The sequence below is a fragment of the Peromyscus eremicus genome, chromosome 2 (assembly GCF_949786415.1).
Source record: "Peromyscus eremicus chromosome 2, PerEre_H2_v1, whole genome shotgun sequence".
In the NCBI taxonomy this organism is placed as follows: domain Eukaryota; kingdom Metazoa; phylum Chordata; class Mammalia; order Rodentia; family Cricetidae; genus Peromyscus; species Peromyscus eremicus.
The window spans coordinates 101,701,760-101,724,641 of NC_081417.1; the positions used below are offsets into that span (position 1 = coordinate 101,701,760).

Below are 22,882 nucleotides of genomic sequence, written 5' to 3' on the forward strand. Positions count from 1 at the left end.
TCTGCAGTGTTCATAACTCACAAGTGTTCGCAAGTGTGTATCCCAACTATACCACGCGACAATTAACAGCCTTCCCCACAATACATCCCAAGTCCCCAAACAGAAAAACCAAAGAACTGGGCTCTTCCACTGACTGTTTACATTGTCTCACGTAAAGGAGAACTCTTTGGCTAGACTGTGTTTGGTAAAATTTACAAATTCCAAATCAGATCCATGCTTTTAAATGTGATGAAGTACTTTGATATATTTATACCTCTCTGTAGAAAAATAAAGCCACTGTCTGATGAACCAATATGAAAAAAAAAAAGGTACTTGAGCAAGTATGTTTAAAAATAATAAGCACTATGGCTGTCGATTACATGCTGTGCCAGTTACTTACGGAGGTAGGCCCTTTCCTTCCATTTTACTCAGTCCTCACCACACTTCATGAGGAGAGGGGCTCTGTGTTCATCTTCTGGGTGAGGCTCCTGGAGCCCATTGGCCTTGCCCAAGTTTGTTGGAGAGTCGCTGCCCCACCCCCTAGGCAGATGGCTTGTTTATATATCTCCTCTCCGCTCACTCACCTATCCCACCCCCCTGGCCAGGAGGAGAAGTGTGGGTAATAACCATTTCCTCTTCCCCTCTGATCCTCCTCCTGTGACAGATTACTGGTGGTCTGTGGACAGACTGGCCACCTGCTCGGCATCTTGTGGTAACAGAGGGGTTCATCAGCCCCGCCTCAGGTGTTTGCTGAACAACACGGAGGTTGACCCTGAGCACTGTGCGGGAAAGCCTCGGCCTGCCGTTCAGCCTGTTGCCTGCAACCGCAGAGACTGCCCTTCTCGGTGAGTGTACCCTTCCCACCCACAACCGCTGCCCCTGGGTGTTGTCTAGCACCATGCAGAAAAAGATGGAATTCAAGGAGCTGTGCCTGCCCATAGGCACCTGTCCACCATACTGGAAATATCCTCAGGGTAGGCCTCTGCTTTCAGGCCTACTTATTCCCTCACTATTCAGCCAGTCAAAGCTACCTAGGCTTTCACATCCTGAGAGTCTGCTCAGTAAAGAAGTATGTCCCCGGGTGGGGCCAGAGGGGAATCCCATTCTGTAATAATAACCTGCCTTTCTGAGCTGTTTGAAACATATTTCCTATGAAAATGTTGAGGAGACAAGGACTCCTGGGCTTAACTCCAACTTTTCCCTTTCTATCTAACTAAATACCTCTGCTAGTTAGTGCTCCAGTTAAGGAAAACTTACCTTTTTACAAACAGTTGCATCTCACAAATGTTGGAATGCATCTCCTTTTTCCTATAGCTGCTCTAACTCTAGATGTGGTCCTGCACTGCACTTGAGATTTGTATTTAGGCTACAATGACACCCACCATCTCCTTCTCTCATGTAACTCTGACTTCAAGAAGCACTGAGTCCCACTGAGCTCATATCCCCAAGTCTTTAGGCGGTAACTAACGGATAATGGATGAAGTTGGAGTTGGCACCAGCGTGGTGCTCTGCAACCCGGGAGACTTGGCTAGGACCTGAAATGGCCCTTTATGACCTATCTGTAGGACTTTGCTATACTGCTCAGGCAACTGCTTTGTGTTTTGCCAGCTGAGTCACAGGAGCAGCTGAGACTAGGAGAGACTCCATGAAATATGAAACACACTCATTAATATCAGCAGTTTGACTTGCTGACGGGAAGGTTTCCACGGGAATGATTAATGTCCTTTTATACCCTTCCTGAACAGTAACATAGCCCATAGCTCTCCTTTCTCAAAACCCCCACCCCAGCTCCTGAAAACATCACTGAAATGTATATTTAGAAATCAAAGTTGATTGAAATGCACGCCTGACATTCACCAGGGACAGAAGGATCTGGAAGACTGCCCTTGCCAAGCTGCATGAAATGAAGAAGAGATCTTTTATGTGCCAGGAACTCTGTGATTTGATTTGGTGATGGTCAGAGTCAATCAGCCTAATTTACTTCAGCAACTGAAACAGTAATGGCTGTCTCGTCTTAGGTTTCAATGCTTCCAGTGGCTTTAAAACACCTTGTGCCTGCTTCCTAAATATGGTGTTTCCTTGGCCTAGAAAGCCACATAAAGTCATCCTCCCCAGGCCAAGGAGTAGAGAGATTGTCACAAACTAAGTCAGTTGCGGATCCTGATGGAAGAAGGAACCTATTCTTCCCCTTCTCTCCATACACTTCTTTTGAAAATCAAATGTGGCCCCACTTGCCAAGGAAGCCCCATAGGCTTCCATTTGACTAGAATGCCAGTCGGGCTTGAGGACCACTTTAGCATCCTCTGCTGTATGAACATAAGCATTGCTATGACTATCTTCCAAAGTCTGCTCTAATCCAGGTAGCTAGCTGTTCATCTATATCACAGTTCTATTCCCAGACTCCAGGTATCACAACTGGTGGGATGCTCCTAGAGTCTATAAAACTGGCTAGAAAGTACCATGCCTCTTAACTGTTCTACTCTGTGAGAATGATCTGTATGAACACACATGCCGAAGAGGACTCCTGCATGATTACATACACACTGTGGACTAAGGACTTCATGATGTCCCCAGATTATAGAATGGCTTTATGAGAAAAGCCCATTTCTCACAGTCTTGGTCAGTTTTACTTCTAGGGACTTAAATTATAGTTGAATCCTCACATTCTGAGAATGGATATTCATACTACACATATAAGCCTTCAAGATATATGACTTCCTCACTGACTTACTAATGGTAGGAATTACCCTAGAAATCTAGAATGATCTTTGACTGTTTCTGAAAGATGGAGCAAGACTCCAGAAAAATCTGTGTTTCACCGAGGTCAAGATTTATCTCCTAGGTCAAGAGGTAACATGTTTGGATCTGACTTTCCTAGGAATATGTCCTGCCCTGACATATTAAAGTGTGTTACTAACTAATAGTATTCTAGCCACAGTTTCACTAGTGTGGGGCAGCTTAAAGCAACCAACCCTCAATAGAGTCTTTCCTTGTCAATGTCCCAATTTTATCAATTTCCTGGGCTGCAAGAAAAATCTGTCCAAATGGCATCATAAAACTCCATTTTGAAGACCAGGCATCCACAGGGCCATGTGCCCTTTGTAAAGACTCTAGGGGTGAATTTGCTCCTTGTCACTCCCATATTCCAGTACCTCTAAAAGTCCCTGGTTTGTGGCTGCACAAAACTGCAGCTCCTGCCCCCTGGTCATACTGCCACCTCTCCCCATATGCATTTACCTCTGATAAGGGCATGTAGGGTCTACTCAAATAATCTCATCTCCAAATCCTAACTATGTGCATGCCTGTAACTCCAACATGCAAGCCAGGAGCATCACAAGTCCAAAGCCAAGCTGTGTTATATAATGAGACCCTGTCTCACAAAGAAGCAACAAAGAGCCCTTATCTACAAGCAAGTTAGCATTCACAGGCTCCAGTGACGCTGTATGGGTGTTTTTACATTTTTCTGAGTAAATCTTGGGGAAATGGCCCTCAGGTCAACATCTGTGTGTGTTGAGAGGGACAAGCAAGGTTCATTTCCCCCAGGCCTTACCCTCTGCAATTGCCCTCATGTCCTCCTCCTCCTCCTCAGGTGGATGGTGACTTCCTGGTCTGCCTGTACCCGGAGCTGTGGTGGAGGTGTCCAGACCCGGCGGGTGACCTGTCAGAAGTTGAAAGCTTCTGGGATCTCTACTCCAGTGTCCAACGACATGTGCACCCAACTGGCCAAACGGCCTGTGGACACCCAAGCCTGTAACCAACAGCTGTGTGTGGAATGGGCTTTCTCCAGCTGGGGCCAGGTGAGGAGTCAGAGGGGTTCTGTTTGGTTGTTTTGGGTTTGGGTTTTGAGGTCAAATCTGCAGATACAAACCTTGCCACAGTAGGAAGAGGAATGCCATCCTTCTCTCGTTCCCACTTCTCACTATCCCCACCCAGCGTCAATCCTGCATCCCCTAACCTAACAAGTGTAGGGTATTCTGAGGAATTAGCACACTCTTCTGATCCACTGTCTTTCATTCTGTGACCCCAAGACGACTTCCTGTAACTGTGCTAGGGATGGTTCTGGGAACTTCAGAGGCGAACCTCCTGGAGAATGCACTGTTGCTGTGGGCCAGTTCCACAGAACAATAAATTCACTGGGGAAATTTTTTTAAAACTACGATGACCAGGCTGTAGCTCCCAAAGGTGTGAGTCAACTTCACTGTAGTGGGAGCCAAGCAGGTTTTCAAAACTGAAAACCATTGTTCCGTGCCAAGAAAAGGTGAAGCCTAGCTGGACCACCTTGAAATTTCAGTTCTCTGCCTGGATGTTAACATGAAAAGTCCCAGGGAGATTATTAGGTGTCTGGGGTCCTTCAGAGATTCACCATTCTGACCACGAGGCTTTACTCAGATACTGGTGCCAAGTCTACATATTTGAAATTTCCAAGGTATAGCACTGAATTACATTAGTCAGGAGCTTATAAAGGCAAAACTCACAAGGCTACACACTTACTTCCTCTGTGCTATCAGTGTACTTCCTGCCTACATGTAACCAGCACACATCCCATCTACAGACAATCATGGGCAAGCAAGGTTGTTTAAAGAAGCAAAAACATGTGGTTTGTTATATTACATGAACAACAGCTTCATTAAAATTGTACAAGACCAGGCAATTTTAAGAATAACCCCTAGCATTCTGGGAAGCTATTTGTCCTTGGGCATGAGAGGCTTATAGATTAGAGGCATTTTTGTCTTATAGATCTCTTAAGCACAGTAATCTAAACTTAAAACATAATGTTAGCCATCATGAGCTCAACAGAGCAACAGCAGTTCTCATTTGGTCACAAGCCTCAGGATGGAGCCTCCTTTGGATATAATGAAGGTACCGTATTAATTTCATCCACTGAGGAGAAGAATTATGTTTTGTTGTGATTTTAAAAGGAGACCACCACAAACAGAAGATTTTAGAGGTAAAAGGAAGTCAAGAGGAGTGTTGTCATGGTTGTATTCTCATGTCTGGACCAGGTGAGACTGTGCACCTGTCAGAACCTCTGTCCTAAGGCCTGTTGGATATTAAGATCAGTCTCGCTACTTGTACACCTAATTCACCAAATGGCCTGCAGCCTCCCTCTACAATTTTACATTGTTGTTCACACACACAAGAATCAGGTGTGTGTAAGTGCTTACAGGAAATAATGTCATTGCATATATACTGTTTAAACCCAAAATCTATGTTCAGAAAACATTGGGGATCTACCATGTGTCCCAGAGATACCGACAGACTTAAGTCCAGGTGGTGCCTGACAACAGGAACAGCATCAGCACCTATTGTTGGTTTGTCTGGGACTGGCACTAATTGGCAGAGTGATCTTTCTGACTGGCCAGGCATAATTCTAGAATGTTTTAGGCAATTGGGAAATGTGAACTTGTTGGAATTAGCTATCTACACATTCCTGTCCAACATGCAATGTCATACATGTTTGCTTGAGAGCTTTCTCTAAAGCCCAACAATAAACCCTCACATGTATGACAAGTGATGCTGACAGAGTACCAAGACCATTTTAGCAGGGAAAGAATAGCTTTTCAACATATGATGTTGGATAATGCCAAAAAAATGAAGCTGGTCCCTTAAACCATATAAATTTTATTTAAAAATAAAATTCTTAGAAGAAAACAAAGAGGAATCATTCATGACATTGGGTTTGGCAATAATTCCTCAGATATGACACTTAGTTAATTTGTGTTGCCATAACAAAATTCCTCATATAGATAATTTATAAAGAAAATTATTCACTCGGGAGGCAGAGGCAGGTGGATCTCTGTGAGTTAGAGGCCAGCCTGGTCTACAGCATGAGATCCAGGACAGGCACCAAAAAAAAAAAAAAAAAAAGAAAAGAAAATTATTCCTTACAGCCCCGGAAACTGTGAAGTTTGTTATCAAGGGGTGGTGCCTACATGGTAAAAGCCTTTCTGCCATGTCAGGTACCACATGGCATGCCAGCACAAGTTGTACAAAGCCACTCACCTCATCAGGGAGGCACCACCCTGAACACCTCACCCAATCTTAACTATCACCCACAGTTCTGCTCCCCTCCTCCAAATACCATCAACATATAAAACTAGGAGTTAAATTTCAAACATATAAACTCACAAAATCTATCCAGCCCATACCAGACAACAAAAACACTCAACACAGGGTTTTGTACATCAACAGGATACTATTGAGTGAGTGAAAAGGCAGCCTGTGGCATAAGAGAACATACTTGAAATCAAAGTTCTGATCAGAGGTGAACAAATCCATAATGGCTTAAAAAAAAAAAATTTCCTTGGGCAAGGTTTGAATAGTCATTATAGTGGGTAAATATTTGTCAAAGGTTTAAGGCCAAACTGAGCTACATAGAAAAATGCTTTCTCAAAAAAAAAAAAAGAAACAAAGAAATCCCACAATGTATTACCATTTTATACTCATTGGGATGATTATTATTGAATAAATTAAAAGGTTTGGTGTTGGCTGGGGCAAAAGCTCAGTGGTAGAGCATTCATCTAGCATACACAAGGCCTGTATTCGATCCTCTGCACCAGGAGAAAAAAAATTTAGTAATGATAAAAAGAAATTGAATTCCAAGTGTGTTGCCCATAGAAAATGAAATATGGTTTATCTACTGTGGATAACAATGTCAGTTCCTCAAAAATTTTTTTAAAAAAATGAAAACAAAGGAGAAGGTGGGGGGAGGAATGTGACAAGAATTTATTATGGACATATATGAAATTGACAAAGAATTAATAATAAAAAAATGAAAACAATTACTACATGCCCCAAGAATAACAGTTCTGCTGTGTGTACTAAAACAGCATTGCCATGTGTCAATGATACCCCAACCAATGACTAACCATAACATACAATAGTGATCCCATAAGATTACATCACCTGGGTTGGACAGATGGTTCCTTGTTGGGAGTGTTCATTTGTGCCAGCACCCAGCACATATATGGTGACTCACAAACATCTATAGTTTCAGCTCCAGGAAGCTCGTTGGCCTCCTGAATGGACATGGTGAACACACAAGCACACTCACATAAGCCAACAGCCTGCCCAAGGAACTCTCCCATTCTTTGGGAGAGTGTTTGGGTTCAGATCCCAAACACCCAAACCACTGCCACCACTTCCTGCCCCACTGATCACCCCTGCTGCCATGCCCCTGTCCCCAACCTATCCATGGCCATGCCAGCCAGAAGAACAGACCCCAACTCGGGCGAGGACCCCTTGCTCAACCAAAGGCCACACTAGTCACCAGAAGTCCCACCCTCAACCTAGACAGAGACTCCCTGCTGGACCAGATGACACATTCGGTTGCCAGAATTGCAGGCCACAAAGATCAGAAGACCAGAGAGGAAACAGAAACCAAGGAACAAAATACCCATCCAACAAAGACAAACTCAGAAATCAGCACCTAGACCTATAATCACCCAAACCCAGATGCCTACATACCAGCATAATACCACAATCAACAACAGCCAAGGCAATAAATGTCCCCACCTGAATCCAGTTATCTTACTATAGCAAGCCTTGAAAATTCCAACATAGCTGAAGCACATGGACCATTAAACAAACAATGAAGATGATAGAAATCCTTAAACAGAAAATGAAAAAAATCCCTTAAAGCCAAGAAAAAAAAAAAAAACAGTTGAAGGAAACAAAACTATTCAAGACCTGACAATGGAAATATACACAATAAAGAAAACACAAACGGAGGGAATTCTGGAAATGGAAAATCTAGGCAAGTGAACAGGAACTACAAATGTAGGCATCACCAACAGAGTACAAGAGATGGAAGAGAGATTCTCAGGCATTAAAGACAATAGAAGAAATAGATACATCAGTCAAAGAAAATAATAAATCTAAAAAAATTCCTGACACAAAACATCCAGAAAATCTGGGACATTATGAAAAGACCAAACCTAAGAATAATAGGAATAGAAGAGAAGAATCCCAGTTCAAATGCCAAAATATATATTTTTTTTTTCAACAAGATTAGAGAAGAAAATTTTCCTCAACTGAAAAAGGAGATGCCTATAAAGGTCCAAGAAGCATACAGAACACCAAAAAGATTGGACCAGAAAAGAAAGTCCCCTCACCATTTAATAATCAAAACACTAACCATATCAGAACAAAGATAGAATATTAAAATCTGCAAGGGAAAAATGCCAAATAACATTATAAAGGTAGACCTATTAGAATTACACCTGACTTCTCAATTGAGACTGTAAAATCCAGAAGGGCTTGGACAGATGTCCTTCAGACTCTGAGACCACAGATGGTAGCTCAAACTGCTATACCCAGCAAAACTTTCAATCACCATAGATGGGGAAAACAAGTTATTCTATGATAAAGTCAAATTCAACAATATCAATCTACAAATCCAGCCCTACAGAAGACACTAGAAAGAAAACTCCAACCCAAGGAGATTAATCCATGAAACCATGGGAAATAATCTCACACCACCAAAACTGAAAGAAGGGAAACACACACACATTACCAATAACAAAATAACAGGAATTGACAATCATAGATCATTAATGTCTCAATTATCAATGGACACAATTCCCCAATAAAAAGATACAGACTAACAGGATGGATGCAAAAGCAGGATCTGTCCTCCTGCTGCATACAACAAACACACCTCAACATCAAAGATAGACATTACCTCAGAGAAAAGCATCGGAAAAAGACTTTCAAAGCAAATGGATTTAAGAAGCAAGCTGGTATAGCCATTCTAACAAAATAGACTTCAAACCAAATAATCCAATTAAAAAATGGGGTATAGACCTAAACAGAGAATTCTTGACAGAAGAATCTCAAAAGGCAGAGAAACACGTAAAGAAATGTTCAACATCCTTAGCCATCAGGGAAATCCAAAATCAGAACAACTCTGAGATTCCATTTACATCTGTCAGAATGGCTAAGATTAAAAACACAAATAACATCTCATCTGGCAAGGATATGGAGCAAGGGGAGCACTTCTCCATTGCTGGTGAGAGTGCAAACTTATATAGCTACTTTGGAAAAATGGAATCAATCTACCTCAAGAACCAGCTATACCATTCCTGGTCATATACCCAAGAGACACTCCATTCTACCACAAGGACACTTGCTCAACTGTGTTCATAGCAGCTTTATTCATAATAGCCAGAAACTAGAAACAACCTAGATGTCCCTCAACTGTAGAATTGATATTTACATAATGAAGTATTATTCCTCAGCTGCTAAAAACAATGACATCATGAAATTTGCAAGCAAATGGATGGAACTAGAAAAAAAAATCATTCTGATTGAGGTAACCCAAACCCAGAAAGACAAACATGGTATGTACTCACAAGCGGATATTAGCTGTTAAATAAAGGATAGTCATGCTACAATCCACAGACCCAGAGAGGCCAAGGAACAAGAAGGACTCAAGGTGGGATACATGGATCTCCCTTGGAAGGGGAAATAGATTTTGTGGGTAGATTGGGGGCCTGTGGGAACAGGAGAGATCAGATAGGAGTGGGAGGTGTAGGGAAGAGAGTATTGGCAGAGATGACTGGAATTGGGGGGAGGCACTTGGGGAGCAATGTGGAAACCTAGTGCAATGGAGATTCCTTGGAATCTGATGATGACCTTGTGAAGACTCCTAGTAGTGGGGGATATGGATCCTGAACTGGCCATCTTCTATAACCAGGCAGTGGTGGGACTAGGACATCAACCCAGCCACAAAATCTTTTACCTACAATTTGTTCTGCCTGCAAGATGTGCTGGGATAATGGTGGCCCAGAACTTGTGGGAGTGGCTAACCAATGACTGGTCCAACTTGAGACCCATGCCTCACACTGCCTGGATGGCCAAGAATCAGAGGCTGGATAGCCCAGAGACCTAGGATAGAATGGAGCACAACAGGCCAAAAAAAAAAAAAAAATTCAGTGAAATGAGTCCTAATGATATTTGGCTATACTCATAAAACTGGAGCCTACTCCAATCATCATCAGAGAGGCTTCAGATGCAGAGACCCACAGCCAAACATTAAGTGAAGCTCATGGAATCACTGGCAAGAGGAGGAGGAAGGATTGTAGGAGCCAGAGGGGTCAAGGAACCATAGGAACAGAGCTCACAGACCAGTAAGCAGGGCTCATAGAGGCTCACAGAGACTGAAGTAACAATCCTGGAGCCTGTATAGGTCTGAGCTAGGTTCTCTGTATGTGTATTATGGTTGTGTAGCTTGGTGTTCTTATGGGACTTCTAACAGTAGGAGTGGGGGTTGTCTCTGACTCTTGCCTGCTTTTGGGACCCTTTTTCTTCTACCAGGTTGCCTCATCCAGCCTTAATATGAGGTTATGTGCCTAGTCCTACTGTATCTTGTTATGTCATGTTTCTTTGATATCCCTGGGAGGCCTGGATCTAGGGGAGAGAGGAGATGAGAGTTTGGGGGGTGCTGGGAGGAATGGAGGGAGGGGAAACTTTGGTTGGGATGTAATATATGAAAGAAGAATAAATAAATTTTAAAAATATTGTATCACCTGATGATGTTATAGCTTTCTTGGTTTAAGTACACTGTATGATATTTGCATAATAGTGGCATCACTAACAAAAAAAAACAAAAAACTCAAATGTGTCTCCATCATTAAGCAACAAGTGACCATATATGTGTGACAGACTAATTATATAAAACAGAATAATTTACATACAATCAACACTAAACATGATTGTGGTTAATAAACTGAACTAAATCAAAGCCTGGTCTTCATGAGAAGACATCATATGAGTAGGGTAAAATTCGTGAGAGAAAACAATTAAAACCCCTAGCCAAGCAAGGGACATGTCGAAAACACACAAGAAACATAAAATAACTGACACTAAAGGAATAAGGTAGAAAAAGAGGGGAAGACTTTATCCAAGTAAAAAGTTATCCAGTAAAAATATATTAAATATTTTTAGTAGACAGTGGATACAAATCAAGCCAAGATGAGATACAAGTACGTATTTAGTAGAATGCTTAATGTTCAAACTATATAACCATCCAAGAACTTCTTGAGACTTAAACCAGATAGAAACCCCATCTACCAGTAGCTGGAGAAGAAATAGGCAGAAGCACTGATGACCCTAAGTGGACAACGCCTCTTAAATCTGGACATGTACATACCATGCACACGCATGCCCACCAAAGCTGCAAGGTGGGAAGCAGGAAGTGGTGCACACCAAGTGCTGTAGCAATTACAAAGCTACTAAGTATCAAAAACAGACGAACAGTAAACTTTTTATCCTGGCATCACCTGTGTCTGCAGAGGAGGAGCGGGTGGAAGCAGACTGCTGAGTGACTTGGTGCATGTTGTTTGTTTGCTTTTCCTTCGCCCATATACAGCTGGTGCACATAACTTGCGGAGTCTCTTAACCAAAAACAGTAATAGATGCCAAGATGATCAGCAGCATGTTAAGCCAAGAGCAGGGCCCTTCTAAGGTGGGGGTAGCCCCATGCAGCAGGTCATACCTGTGCTATATTCATTTTCTCAGGATATCTCACCACAGAATATTTTGTTGTATTCACATTGTCCTACATGCACTGTAATTTACAGAGGAGTTATTTTAAGTAATTAAAATGGTCAATTTTATCAGATATGGTATTGAGAGGTCTTCGTCTCTGAAGCTTATCACTACACTCCCAGCACATGACAGAATAGTTTCATGGGTTAATCCAGGCCAGTCTTCTCTGATCTAAGCTACACTTCCCCCTGGTCATTTGCTAGCAAAATGCCCACAGACTATAGAACAGTTAACTACCCCATTGTGGCATAAAGCACATGCCAGTGAGTGCCTGTTATTTGGTCAACAAAGAAGGGAAAGAAGATCTACAGGTCTAATGAGATCCCACTCAACGCTCCTGCCTCGAGTAGCCTGAGCATTGCAGCTTCCACCTTGGTCATGGATAACATGCTATGCATCTCCTTCTTCCCTCCCAGTGCAATGGGCCTTGCATAGGCCCTCGCCTCGCTGTGCAACACAGACAAGTCTTTTGCCAGACCCGGGATGGCATCACCTTACCATCAGAGCAGTGCAGTGCTCTCCCCAGGTAAGACAAAGCTCTTGTCATCCTCTACCCAGCCCCAATATCAACAGCACAAAAATGATGAAGAATGTTGTTACTCCAATCTTCCACAAGGGGTCAGCTGTCCTGCCCTCCTCCATCTTACCCTAAGTCCTTAGCCTCTTGCACACAGTACTATGTTTGTTGAATGAGCCAGGTTAAGCTTTCTTCTCTCAGGGATGAAGCACGTAAGTGTTGTTCATAAGGGAGGTCTGATTCCACCCCAATCTCTAGGTGAGCAAGAGGCACCTACACCATGGCCACCAGACCACAAGAGATTCACAGGTTCATCTTGCTGGCCTCTCTCTAGAAGTTAAGCCAATATGAAGGCTTTTGTCCCTGGGTCTCAACCTGTGCCTATCTACTCCTAGCCCCTAGTATATCCCCTCGCAGATGACCCCTAGGAAAATGGCTTCTCACCTCTACCTCTTGAGCTCAAGACCAGACTCTAAGCTCCACCTTTGCTAGTCTCCATGATGAGTAGAGCTTGTTCTTGGATCATGAAGGAGTGTAGAGAAGAGCAGATGGATGTAAATGTATTTTTTTTTTTTTTGGGCCAGCTCACAAAAAAAAAAAAAAAAATGACATGGAGACTTATTAATTATAAAAGCTAAGCCTTAGCTTAGGCTTATTTCTAACTAGTTCTTGTAACTTCAATTAACCCATATTTTTAAATCTACATTCTTTCATGTGGCTCAGTTACCTTTACTGTGTACTCCTCATCCAGCTTTCTGTCTGTCTGTCTGTCAACTCTGCCCTTCTTCTTCCCAGAGCTCTCTGTCCTCAGAAGTTCTGCCTAACCTCTTCCTGCCTAGCTAATGGCCCTCAGCTCTTTATTAAACCAATCACAATGACACACCTTCACACAGTATAAAGGAATATTCCACAACAGATAATGGCCTCCTTAAGGCCTATGCTCATTCATTCACTAACAAGCAGAGATCAAGACCCCAACTTACCTGCATCTCTGGGTCTGTAGTTTCCAAATCTAGTTCCCACAGAGATAGGTCTTAACTCTGCCCCCCTCCTCCTACAGGCCTGTGAGCACCCAAAACTGCTGGTCAGAGGCCTGCAGTGTACACTGGAGGGTCAGCCTATGGACCCTGTGCACAGCGACCTGTGGCAACTATGGCTTCCAGTCCCGACGGGTAGAGTGTGTTCACGCCCGCACCAACAAGGCTGTGCCTGAGCACCTGTGTTCCTGGGGGCCCCGGCCCGCCAACTGGCAGCGCTGCAACATCACTCCATGTGAAAACAGTACGTTCCAATCCCAAAGAACATTCTGCAAATTCCCCACAGGTCACCGGGTACAGAGGGCAATCCCCGGGACTGAGCCCGAACACGGGGCATTGGATCAAGTTCCCTAAGGATTGTGAGCTCGGGGCCAGAATTGAACATTTTTAAGTGGGGTACATGGGTGTGTGCAAGGATGTGTGTACACATGTTCAGACCACAAAAGATGCCAGGATGTGTCCCAGGGGTTTCCACTGTCTTCATCCTGAGCTCCGAGAGAGCCAAGGGCTGGATAAAATTGCCCTCCACCTCATCTGCAGTCAACCTGGCTGGTGCCCACAGGGGAAGACAAACAATGGTTCGCAGGGACCAGGCTACTAAAGACAGAACTCTGTTAGCACTGAAGAAGCATGCAGAGTGCCTGCTGCTCAGCCAGCTCTGTACCCATCATTGTTCTACTTCACTCCAAACAAGGACCTGCTGACCCCCCTTCCTTCCCGGCCCACGTGCATCCACTGGAATGGAACGGGAGACCGTGCCCCTGGGTTCCGACAGTCTTTCCATCCCCTCCCCACTCGGGTCTGGAGCCTCTCAGCCCCAAACCAGTATCTGTACTCTAACCGGGTAGGGATCTAATCTCTCCTCCTTAGGGCCCAAAACCTAATTGGAGATAATTCCTCACAAAAGGTGATGATAAATCTTTACAAAGACTAGACAATTAGAAAAAAAGTGTAAGAGTCCAATATTCCCCCTCAACGAACTTCACTGAGCAATCGGTTCCCCACACTGTGGCAGATAGCCCATCCCTTTTGACCCACTGGGAGATGTATGATCTTTTCACTCTGGTGATGTTTACATCTGATGCTCCTGTCAGATGGTTGTCATATTCAGAAAGTGCCGGTGTGTGGTGTAAGGAGTTGAAAAGTTTACCGGGTACAGATTGCACCAGTGTTTAAGAATTGGAATGTCAGGAAGGCCTGATGAGCTGAAGCATGAGAGGCCTGGGTGAAGAAAAGAAAGCCAAACAGGGAAAGTGAGGTCCAAGTACCCGAAGATAGAGACCTTCAGCCAGGTCCTTGCTTGTATGCTCTCTCACAGGGAACAGGATTCTATCCTTCTGGGAACCATATCTCACGAAAATACCAAAAGCCAATGGGGAAAACAGCGAGCAAGGAAGTGAGGTTGTCCCAAAAGGAGGGGGTGAGAATTACCACTCTGAAGTAGAAGTGGCTATCGGAAGCAAAGGTGGCCCTGAGATCGGCCCCATCAATCCACCAGACAGCTGCAGGCTGGTGGGGAAGGGAACGGCAGGTGGCAAAGGGCTGAGCTCTGCCACGGGGAAGGCTGTCCAAAGGGGCTGCAGAACCATGGGCAAGGTAGGCCCCACAGGCATCTTGCCAAGTAGCTAGGCTGCTCAGCAGCAGCTGCATCCGTGAGCCTCTGTTTCACATCTCCTTTCTGTCCCCCTCCTCCCTCCCGCTTTCCCAGCTGAGTGCAGAGACACCACCAGGTACTGCGAGAAGGTGAGACAGTTGAAACTCTGCCAGCTCGGCCAGTTCCGATCTCGCTGCTGTGGAACATGTGGCAAGGCATGAAGACAGGGCACAGGGATGAACTCTGCCCTGGCCACACAAAGGACTCATACAGCCACCCTTGAACATGACTTACGCTTTCTTCCTTTTATTTATTTATTTGCCCCTCCCCACACACCCATGTCCACCTGCCCCCATGCTCCTAAGGACCTTGGCATATTTTCTTATTCAGTTAGCTGGAACAAGTGTTAAGAACAGAAAAAGAGCTGTCTAAAGGGGGTTGCAGAGCAGGCCAGGCAGACAGCAGCTCCCTTGTAGAGCTGGCTCCTTCCCAATCAGAGTCTCAGAGACACAGGAAGAGAAAGCCATAGTCCACAGGGACAGCAGGGAGCTGGGGTTTATAACACACAGGCACAGGCCAACCAGGATGGTCATTCCTTTGTCTCCTGGGTGGTATGATGGTAAGAACAAGGGGAACACCATACTGGAGCAGAAACCAGGTCAGAAATCCAGTTCTTCTGGGGAACCAAGAAAGAAGAGAACTCAACCATGGACAGACGTTACAAAGGAGACAAGCAAAATAGACAGAAGGCATACAGTTATACAAGAGACAGAGGCAGAGAAGAGGTGGGAGGAGCTAGCAGGCAGGACAGATGTTCAAGCAGCCACAGGAAACTCCTCTGACGGCCTGTGCCTTGGTACATGCGCGTTCCTGTAGGTTCAGCAGAAGTGGGAGGGATACGGAGCATCTTCTCAGGGTACCCATGCTGCATGATAGAAGGTGTGCTCTTCATGTGGTTTGGAAGTACCTCTACTCCCTACCCTATCAAGTAACCTTTGTGTCTACAGCTGTGGAAAACACAACAAGGGGGTCAGGGTCTGGCTGTGTAGTAAGGCTGGCCCCAACATCTCTGTATTTTAAATCAAGGGTCACTATCCCCGAACTAACTGCTGCTGTGGGCCATGGGCATCTGAGCCTGAGTTCTCCAGGTTTTCCACCTCAATGACTTTGCTGCTCCATGTTAGGCCAGGGACTAGAATCATTGCTCACAAAGGACTCATTAAGCAATCTGTTGGCTGGCAAACATCTATAGGTGTAACAACCCTTCCCACTAGAGTTGTCCAGGGAACAGAATAGGACAGAGTTCTTTATTTATCCCAGCCATCACACATTGGGCCTATGGGCCCTTCCTCTACAACAGAAGAGCTGCTGTGTATCCTATTTACACAGAAAGCTGGGGGTAATAGAGTGCTATAGCAAAGCAAAAGGATAGCTAAAAACTCACAAGACAGTCCTCAAAAGCTTTCCAACCATCCTCCCGACACAAATACTATCCACCAGACTGAGTGAATGGCCCACTCAGCAGGCCAAGCAGCACACATGATTCAGCAACACACATTAGCTATGGATAAGGCCAAAACGGAAGCCCTTGGCAAATCCTCATTCAGCAGAGAAAGCTTCAACACTAATATTTGCTTCCTCCCCTGAGCAGCCTTAGCAGATTGAGCAGCCAGAGCCTGGTACTCATCAGATAAACCACCCCTCCCATATATACTCGCCAAATGCTATCACCCCAGGGCCACCACTGACATCAGGGCTGCATTTCCCAGCTATCCGGGAAGTTAGGTTTGGAAGATGGTGTTCATTCATCTGTGTCTTCCCTAGGTGTGCTGTGGACAGTTAGGGTGGGCTTCTTCCTCATCACAGAAATAGGCTCTAAGAAATTGTGTTACTAAAAATCAGTGTAATGTTTATTTAAAATAAAAGAGAGTGTTTCTATGTGTATCTTTTGTGAATATTTATTAGGATTTCTTGTATAAAAAGTGCAATATTAGTAATTGTACATTGTCATCCAGAAAAAAAAAAAAAAACTCTTCGGGGGATTTTTATTAACTTCCTGCAGCTGTGTTCCTAAAAACTCTGTGGTGATAATTGTATTCTTCCTAATCTTAAAAGAAACAAAACTGGTGTTTAACTCTAATCTATTATTCACTATGTACAGAGTACATTATAAAAGCTAATGTGGGATGGGGACAACAAAAGTGGATTTGTTTGTGACACTAGTTATATATGGAACAAACACAAATTCTGTAATACTAATACAGTTGGTTAGTTCAGTAGCTATTAAAAATTGGTGGTCAGTGTTTGAATTTCCTAAAAGGCAGGCATCTTCCAGCTCTGTCACATGTCAGAATTTGAGGTTGGAAGTGCCTTCCCAAACTACTTGGAGAGCTTAGGTTTGGAATGGAAAGCAGTGTGCTCCTTGCATGAGATGAATGTACATTTAATATTTGTTCTGTGAATTGCGACTCAGCAGTGCCACAAATTATTGGGGCTGCTGGATAATGTGGAAGGAGGCACTTCCTCCTCTAAAACACGAAACTGTATTTATATTTTTTGTACAGATAATACAGCTTATTTATTTAAATCTTGGTGTCAGAGTCTCTCTGTTAAACTCATCATTCCCTTCATATTTTATGCAAGAGGTGAACAAAAGTCCCTGTTTACTAATTGAGTAGTTCCCAACCAATTATAAATGTAGTGCTGAAATGGAGGGATTGCATTTTTCAGCTTTCCCTGGAAAGCTGGGAGCCCATGCTCAGAAAGGCCAACTGAGTAAATGAACCCAGAGGAAAGGCAATGGTAGATGTGTGCACATTCCGGCTGAATACTGTTGAATGAAAGAACCAGTCATCTCATTGACAACCTTATATAGGAGACTACAAGAACGCCACAAATACCTCTTGGAAGAAGAGCAAGAGGGACTGTCTCATGACAGATCAAGACTCCAGGCTGACTTCCTGCCAGCATATGTGCACAGTATGAGGCAACCACATTATGGAATTTTGGTTATGTATTGTAAGTAGAGACTAAGCTTCATAGATTCTGCATTTAATCCTCATACAACCCTGCAATTATTCTCATGTGCATATGTCCACCTTAACACACATGCGTGTGTGTGCACACACATTCACACCATCGTTCTCCGCTGCATTGAGGTTACTAGAAAATGACAGTACAACATTTTATGCAATGTTTGTGGGAGCTGTTGTCTTCTCCTGTCCCAAAAGCAGTTATTTTGGTTTATAGGGTTCAGGCTCCTACATCCCTATTTTTAACACACTTTTATAAAAATGGAGTTACTGTGAAGCTCCATCTGTGCAAAAGTGCTGCAAACACATTTGTAGAGTTCTTCCTAGATAGGTCTAGTGAAAGGACAGTATGTCCCCAGGCCTGGGTGACATCCACACAGGACCATTGTGAGAAAGGCTCCAGAACTGCCCCACCACCCACCACCCACACACACACACACAAGCAACAGCACCCTCAAAGCTGAACTCCAGACTATTTTCTAGAAACTTACCCCAGCACATCCCATTCCTATTGAGTAGAGTAACAATACATCTGAAAGCTCTTCTTGAATTTCCCATTATTTTTCAGAAACTTTAGGTTTTGCTCATATACATATATATATATGTATATACATACACACACACCACACACACACACACACACACACACACACACACACACACACATATATATATATATATATATATATATATATATATATATATATATATATATATATGGTCAGCAGCAGCCAATGTCCTACAGAAATACTGTGGAGAGAAGTCAGAGATGTCAAAGGAAAAAAACTAACAAGACCCAAGAGGCAAGGAGGCCTCAAACACAATGCACAGAAAAGTTTCCAGCTTCAATCATAGACACCGCCCCCCCAAATAAGAAAACAAGATTCCTACCAAGAGGCTATGGACTACAGTGTAAATGCCTGGAGACTTGACCACCAACTGCCTGAGTCATAATTACTCATTTTAAAGTTTTTGCTGATCCTTATAAGCAACCAGAACAAACTAAACAAGCCCAGACATTAGGATCAGAATGTTCAAGAGTCACCAAAACTCATTCACACTTCGGCCTCATCACCTATGGAGGTAGTACACCACAGGGGTGCTGGGTGTGAGAAAAAGGCCATTCATTCGGGTGGAAGAAACATCGGATGCTGCACATGCACGTGCTGAAGCACTCACTCACTGGGGTTAATTGTTTTATCTCCATTTTGGACTGAGAAGGAAGCCAGTCTTCTTTCCAAGTTTAGAGCTACCTGGTAGAGCAAACAAAAGAGACATTAGTGGTCAAGTTCCAAGCTGTGTGTCTCAGAGAAAAAAAAAAACATCAGAGCATGTAGCCAACTCAGACCCAGGAAACTACCAACAAGCACCGAGAAATGCTTCCCAGAGCAAATGTTATCTCAGAGCCTCAATGTGAAGCATTGTCTGAAGTCAACACGCCCAGATGTGTGCATCACTTCCGTGTCCTTTGAAGGGACCGTAAAACATGGCAAAGTACTCATAAGCGAATACCCAAGTAAAGTAAGGGACATCTCAGTTTTTTCTCAAACGTGCTCTAGCCCCTCTCTTCATCCTGCAAATAAGCCTGAAGGGAATAATCCAACTTAATTGATGATTCTCAGTTAATACCAGACAAGCTACGTCTCAATAATCTGTGGGGCTCGCTGAAGTAGTCAAAGTCATCCACCGAGGGCAAGGAAACGGTGGTGTAGCGAGAAGGCTAGCACTGTTAGGAACAATCTAGTGAAAAGAACCCTGTTTGGTGAACTAGCCCATAGACAGCTAACTTGGGGAGCAAATTAAACACGCTTCATTTGCCTCATTTCATTCAGGGAGTTAGCTGAGCTAAAGACTTCATGACTCAGACTCAGGATACATTGGATGTAAGTTAAATCTGAGAGAGTGATCTGCCCAAGTCACACACAGCCGGTTAGGAAATGACCAGTGTCGATACAGCCTTGAAGTAAACAGTGAGGAATCAAATGCAAAATGATCTTGACCAAATTTGACCCACAATCTTCACCTGCTTCCTCTCACCCACCCTCTAGCTCACTTAGGGGTGCTCTTACAGGTCAAGTCTACATCACCTTCCCACAAAGTTTGTCACAGCCTGCTCTCTTTAGCCTCCCTTAGCTTCTTACTCAGAACACCCCAAGTTTTTTTAATAAATATTTTTATTTTATAATTAATTTAATTTTACATATCAGCCATGGATCCCCCGTCCTCCTTCCTCCCACCCCACCCCCAGCTTTCCCCCTCAATCCACCCCCCCCCATTCCCATCTCCTCCAAGACAAGGTCTCCCCTGGGGAGTCAGCTCAGCCTGGTAGATTCAGTTGAGGCAGATCCAGTCCCCTCCTCCCTGCACCAAGGCTGAGCAAAGTGTCTCAGCATAGGCCCTAGGTTCCAAAAAGCCAGCCCATGCACCAAGAACAGGTCCCAGTCCCACTGCCTGGGGGCCTCCTAAACAGTTCAGGCTCATCAACTGTCTCACTTATCCAGAGGGTCAGGTCCAGTTCCATGGTGGCTCCTCAGCTATTGGTTCACAGTTCATGTGTTTCCGCTAGTTTGGCTATTTGTCCCTGTGTTTTTTCCAATCATGGTCTCGATATCTCTTGCTCATATAATCCCTCCTCTCTCTCGTCAGTTGGACTCCTGGAGCTCCACCTGGGGTTTGGCCATGGATCTGTGCATCTGCTTCCACCAATCACTGGATGAGAGTTCTATCATGACAGTTAGGGTGTTCGGCCATCCGATCACCAGAGTAAGTCAGCTCAGGCACTCTCTCGACCATTGCCAGTAGTCTATAGTGGAGGTATCTTTGTGGATTTCTGGGGACCTCTCTAGCACTCTGCTTCTTCCTATTCCCATGGGGTCTTCATTTATCATGGTGTCTCTTTCCTTGTTCTCCTACTCTGTTCCTGATCCAGCTGGGACCTCCCGCTCCCCTAAGCTCGCTTTCCCCCGACCCTTGCCCTCCATTACCCCCCCCACCCCCAGTTTGCTCATGTAGATCTCATCCATTTCTCTGTCACTGGGCAATCCCTGTGTCTTTCTTAGGGTCCTCTTTACTAGATAGCCTCCCTGGAGTTGTGAGTTGCAGTCTGGTTATCCTTTGCTTTACATCTAGTGTCCACTTAAGTGTGAGTACATACCATGTTTGTCTTTCTGCGTCTGGGTTACCTCACTCAGGATGATATTTTCTAGTTCCATCCATTTGCCTGCAAACCTCATGATGTCTTTTTTTTTCTCCACTGAGTAGTACTCCATTGTGTATATGTACCACCATTTTATTTATCCATTCTTCAGTTGAAGGCCATCTAGGTTGTTTCCAGGTTCTGGCTATTACAAATAATGCTGCTATGCACATAATTGAGCATGTGTCCTTGTGGTATGATTGATCTTTCCTTGGGTATATGCCCAAGAGTAGTATAGCTGGGTCTTGAGGGAGATTGATTCCCAATTTTCTAAGAAAGCGCCATATTGATTTCCAAGGTGGCTGTACAATTTTGCATTCCCACCAACAGTGGAGGAGTGTTCCCCTTGCTCCACATCCTCTCCAACATGAGCTGTATTCAGTGTTTTTGATCTTAGCCATTCTGACAGGTGTAAGGTGGTGTCTCAGAGTCATTTTGATTTGCATTTCTCTGATGATTAAGGATGTTGAACAATTCCTTAAATGTCTTTCAGCCACTTGAGCTTCTTCTGTTGAGAATTCTGTTTAGCTCTATAGCCCATTTTTTAATTGGACTGTTGGGTATTTTGATATCTAATTTCTTGAGTTCTTTATATATTCTGGATATCAGCCCTCTGTCAGATGTGGGGTTGGTGAAGATCTTTTCCCATTCTGTAGGCTGTCGTTTTTTCTTATTGACTGTGTCCTTTGCCCTACAAAAGCTTCTCAGTTTCAAGAGGTCCCATTTATTAATTGTTTCTCTCAATGTCTGTGCTACTGGTGTTATATTTAGGAAGTGATCTCTGGTGCCAATGCAGAACACCCCAAGTTTTTCAGTTGCTTCGTCAATAGCCCTACACTGGAAGGCAGATATTGACAAGCAATCCTTTGCTAAAAAGAATGGGGCTGTCACCTTACTTGTCAACCAGAAGTTTATAGTTTCACTCCAATGGCTTCTGTGAAACACCTGGTCCCAATCAACCATGTGTGTCACGCCTCTGGTAAGACAATATACAGCTGTCATTCATGCCTGTGTTTTCAAAGGGCAAAATTCATCTCCAACCAAGCATTTCCCAGGCTACTCCTAACGATATGGTTTATATATATGTAAACAGAAGTTAAATGTACAGTTTTATGTGTGTTGGAAAAAGCAGACAATGGGGAATGGTTCTCTTGCTGAACATAAATAATGTTTGTTTAAGCAGAATGCATAGGGCCTTGGAGGGCCTCAGAGAATGCACCGTCAGCATTCAGGCCAGAGAGTATGCTGAGAAATCACCTCTTCCTCTGGGGCTTCATGATAGCCAGGACTGACCTTTCTACAAATCCCATGAAGGATAGTAGACAAGCTGTGAACAACTTAGTTACCGGGTAAGCAACTCCACACAATGTTTAATGGTCAAGGTCAAGAGGTGTGTCACAGCTTTGGTTTTTCAACCCCTCAATCCCACCACAGTTGTTTTTTAAGAGAACAGTTCAAAGGTCAATAAATGACTTAGCTGAGGTCGGTGGAGGAAGATAAAGTTGTTCCACCCATCATCCACATAATCCTATCCTGTGGCTTTAGATCTTTGAGTCAGAATGCAAGACCATGTGGCAGATGCCAGCTCCAAGGACTCCCACTCTGAATTCTTCCATGTACATGGGCTCCTCTCTCCTGGACTAGAAAGATAATCACCGAAAAGCCGGGTCCCATAACCAAATCCCCCATTTATTTGCTTTTGCCTCTGGTTGCAGCGGGCATAGAAAACAACCCAAGTCTTCATCTGGGCCTAGTACTTCTCACTCTGCCTTTTCCCTGCCTCATGAGTCTCTCCCCTTCTCAACTTGTTCCCTCTTTTCTGATTTCCCAGCCCCTCTCTCATCACACTTCTTCCTTTGCCTTTGCCTTCTTTTTAAAGCTGTCAACTCTGGGCCCAAGCACACAGGGCTGAGCACCTGTCTTTAGAGAGCTCACAGTCCACCTGGGAACCTGGCACAACCCATAACAAATGATAGT

At 44.0% G+C, this 22,882-nt stretch overlaps 1 protein-coding gene across 1 annotated transcript in view; it reads left to right on the forward strand.

Moving 5' to 3' along the window:
• Adamtsl1 (ADAMTS like 1) overlaps positions 1 to 14,966 on the forward strand; it is a 359,842-nt gene extending 344,876 nt beyond the window's left edge. Inside the window, exons 26-30 of the mRNA XM_059255823.1 lie at positions 644 to 824; positions 3,569 to 3,776; positions 11,946 to 12,055; positions 13,107 to 13,327; positions 14,792 to 14,966. Of these exons, the coding sequence (XP_059111806.1) occupies positions 644 to 824; positions 3,569 to 3,776; positions 11,946 to 12,055; positions 13,107 to 13,327; positions 14,792 to 14,898 (827 nt within the window). The 3' untranslated portion in view covers positions 14,899 to 14,966. The remainder of the gene's footprint in view (positions 1 to 643; positions 825 to 3,568; positions 3,777 to 11,945; positions 12,056 to 13,106; positions 13,328 to 14,791) is intronic.
• Positions 14,967 to 22,882: the final 7,916 nt, after the last annotated feature.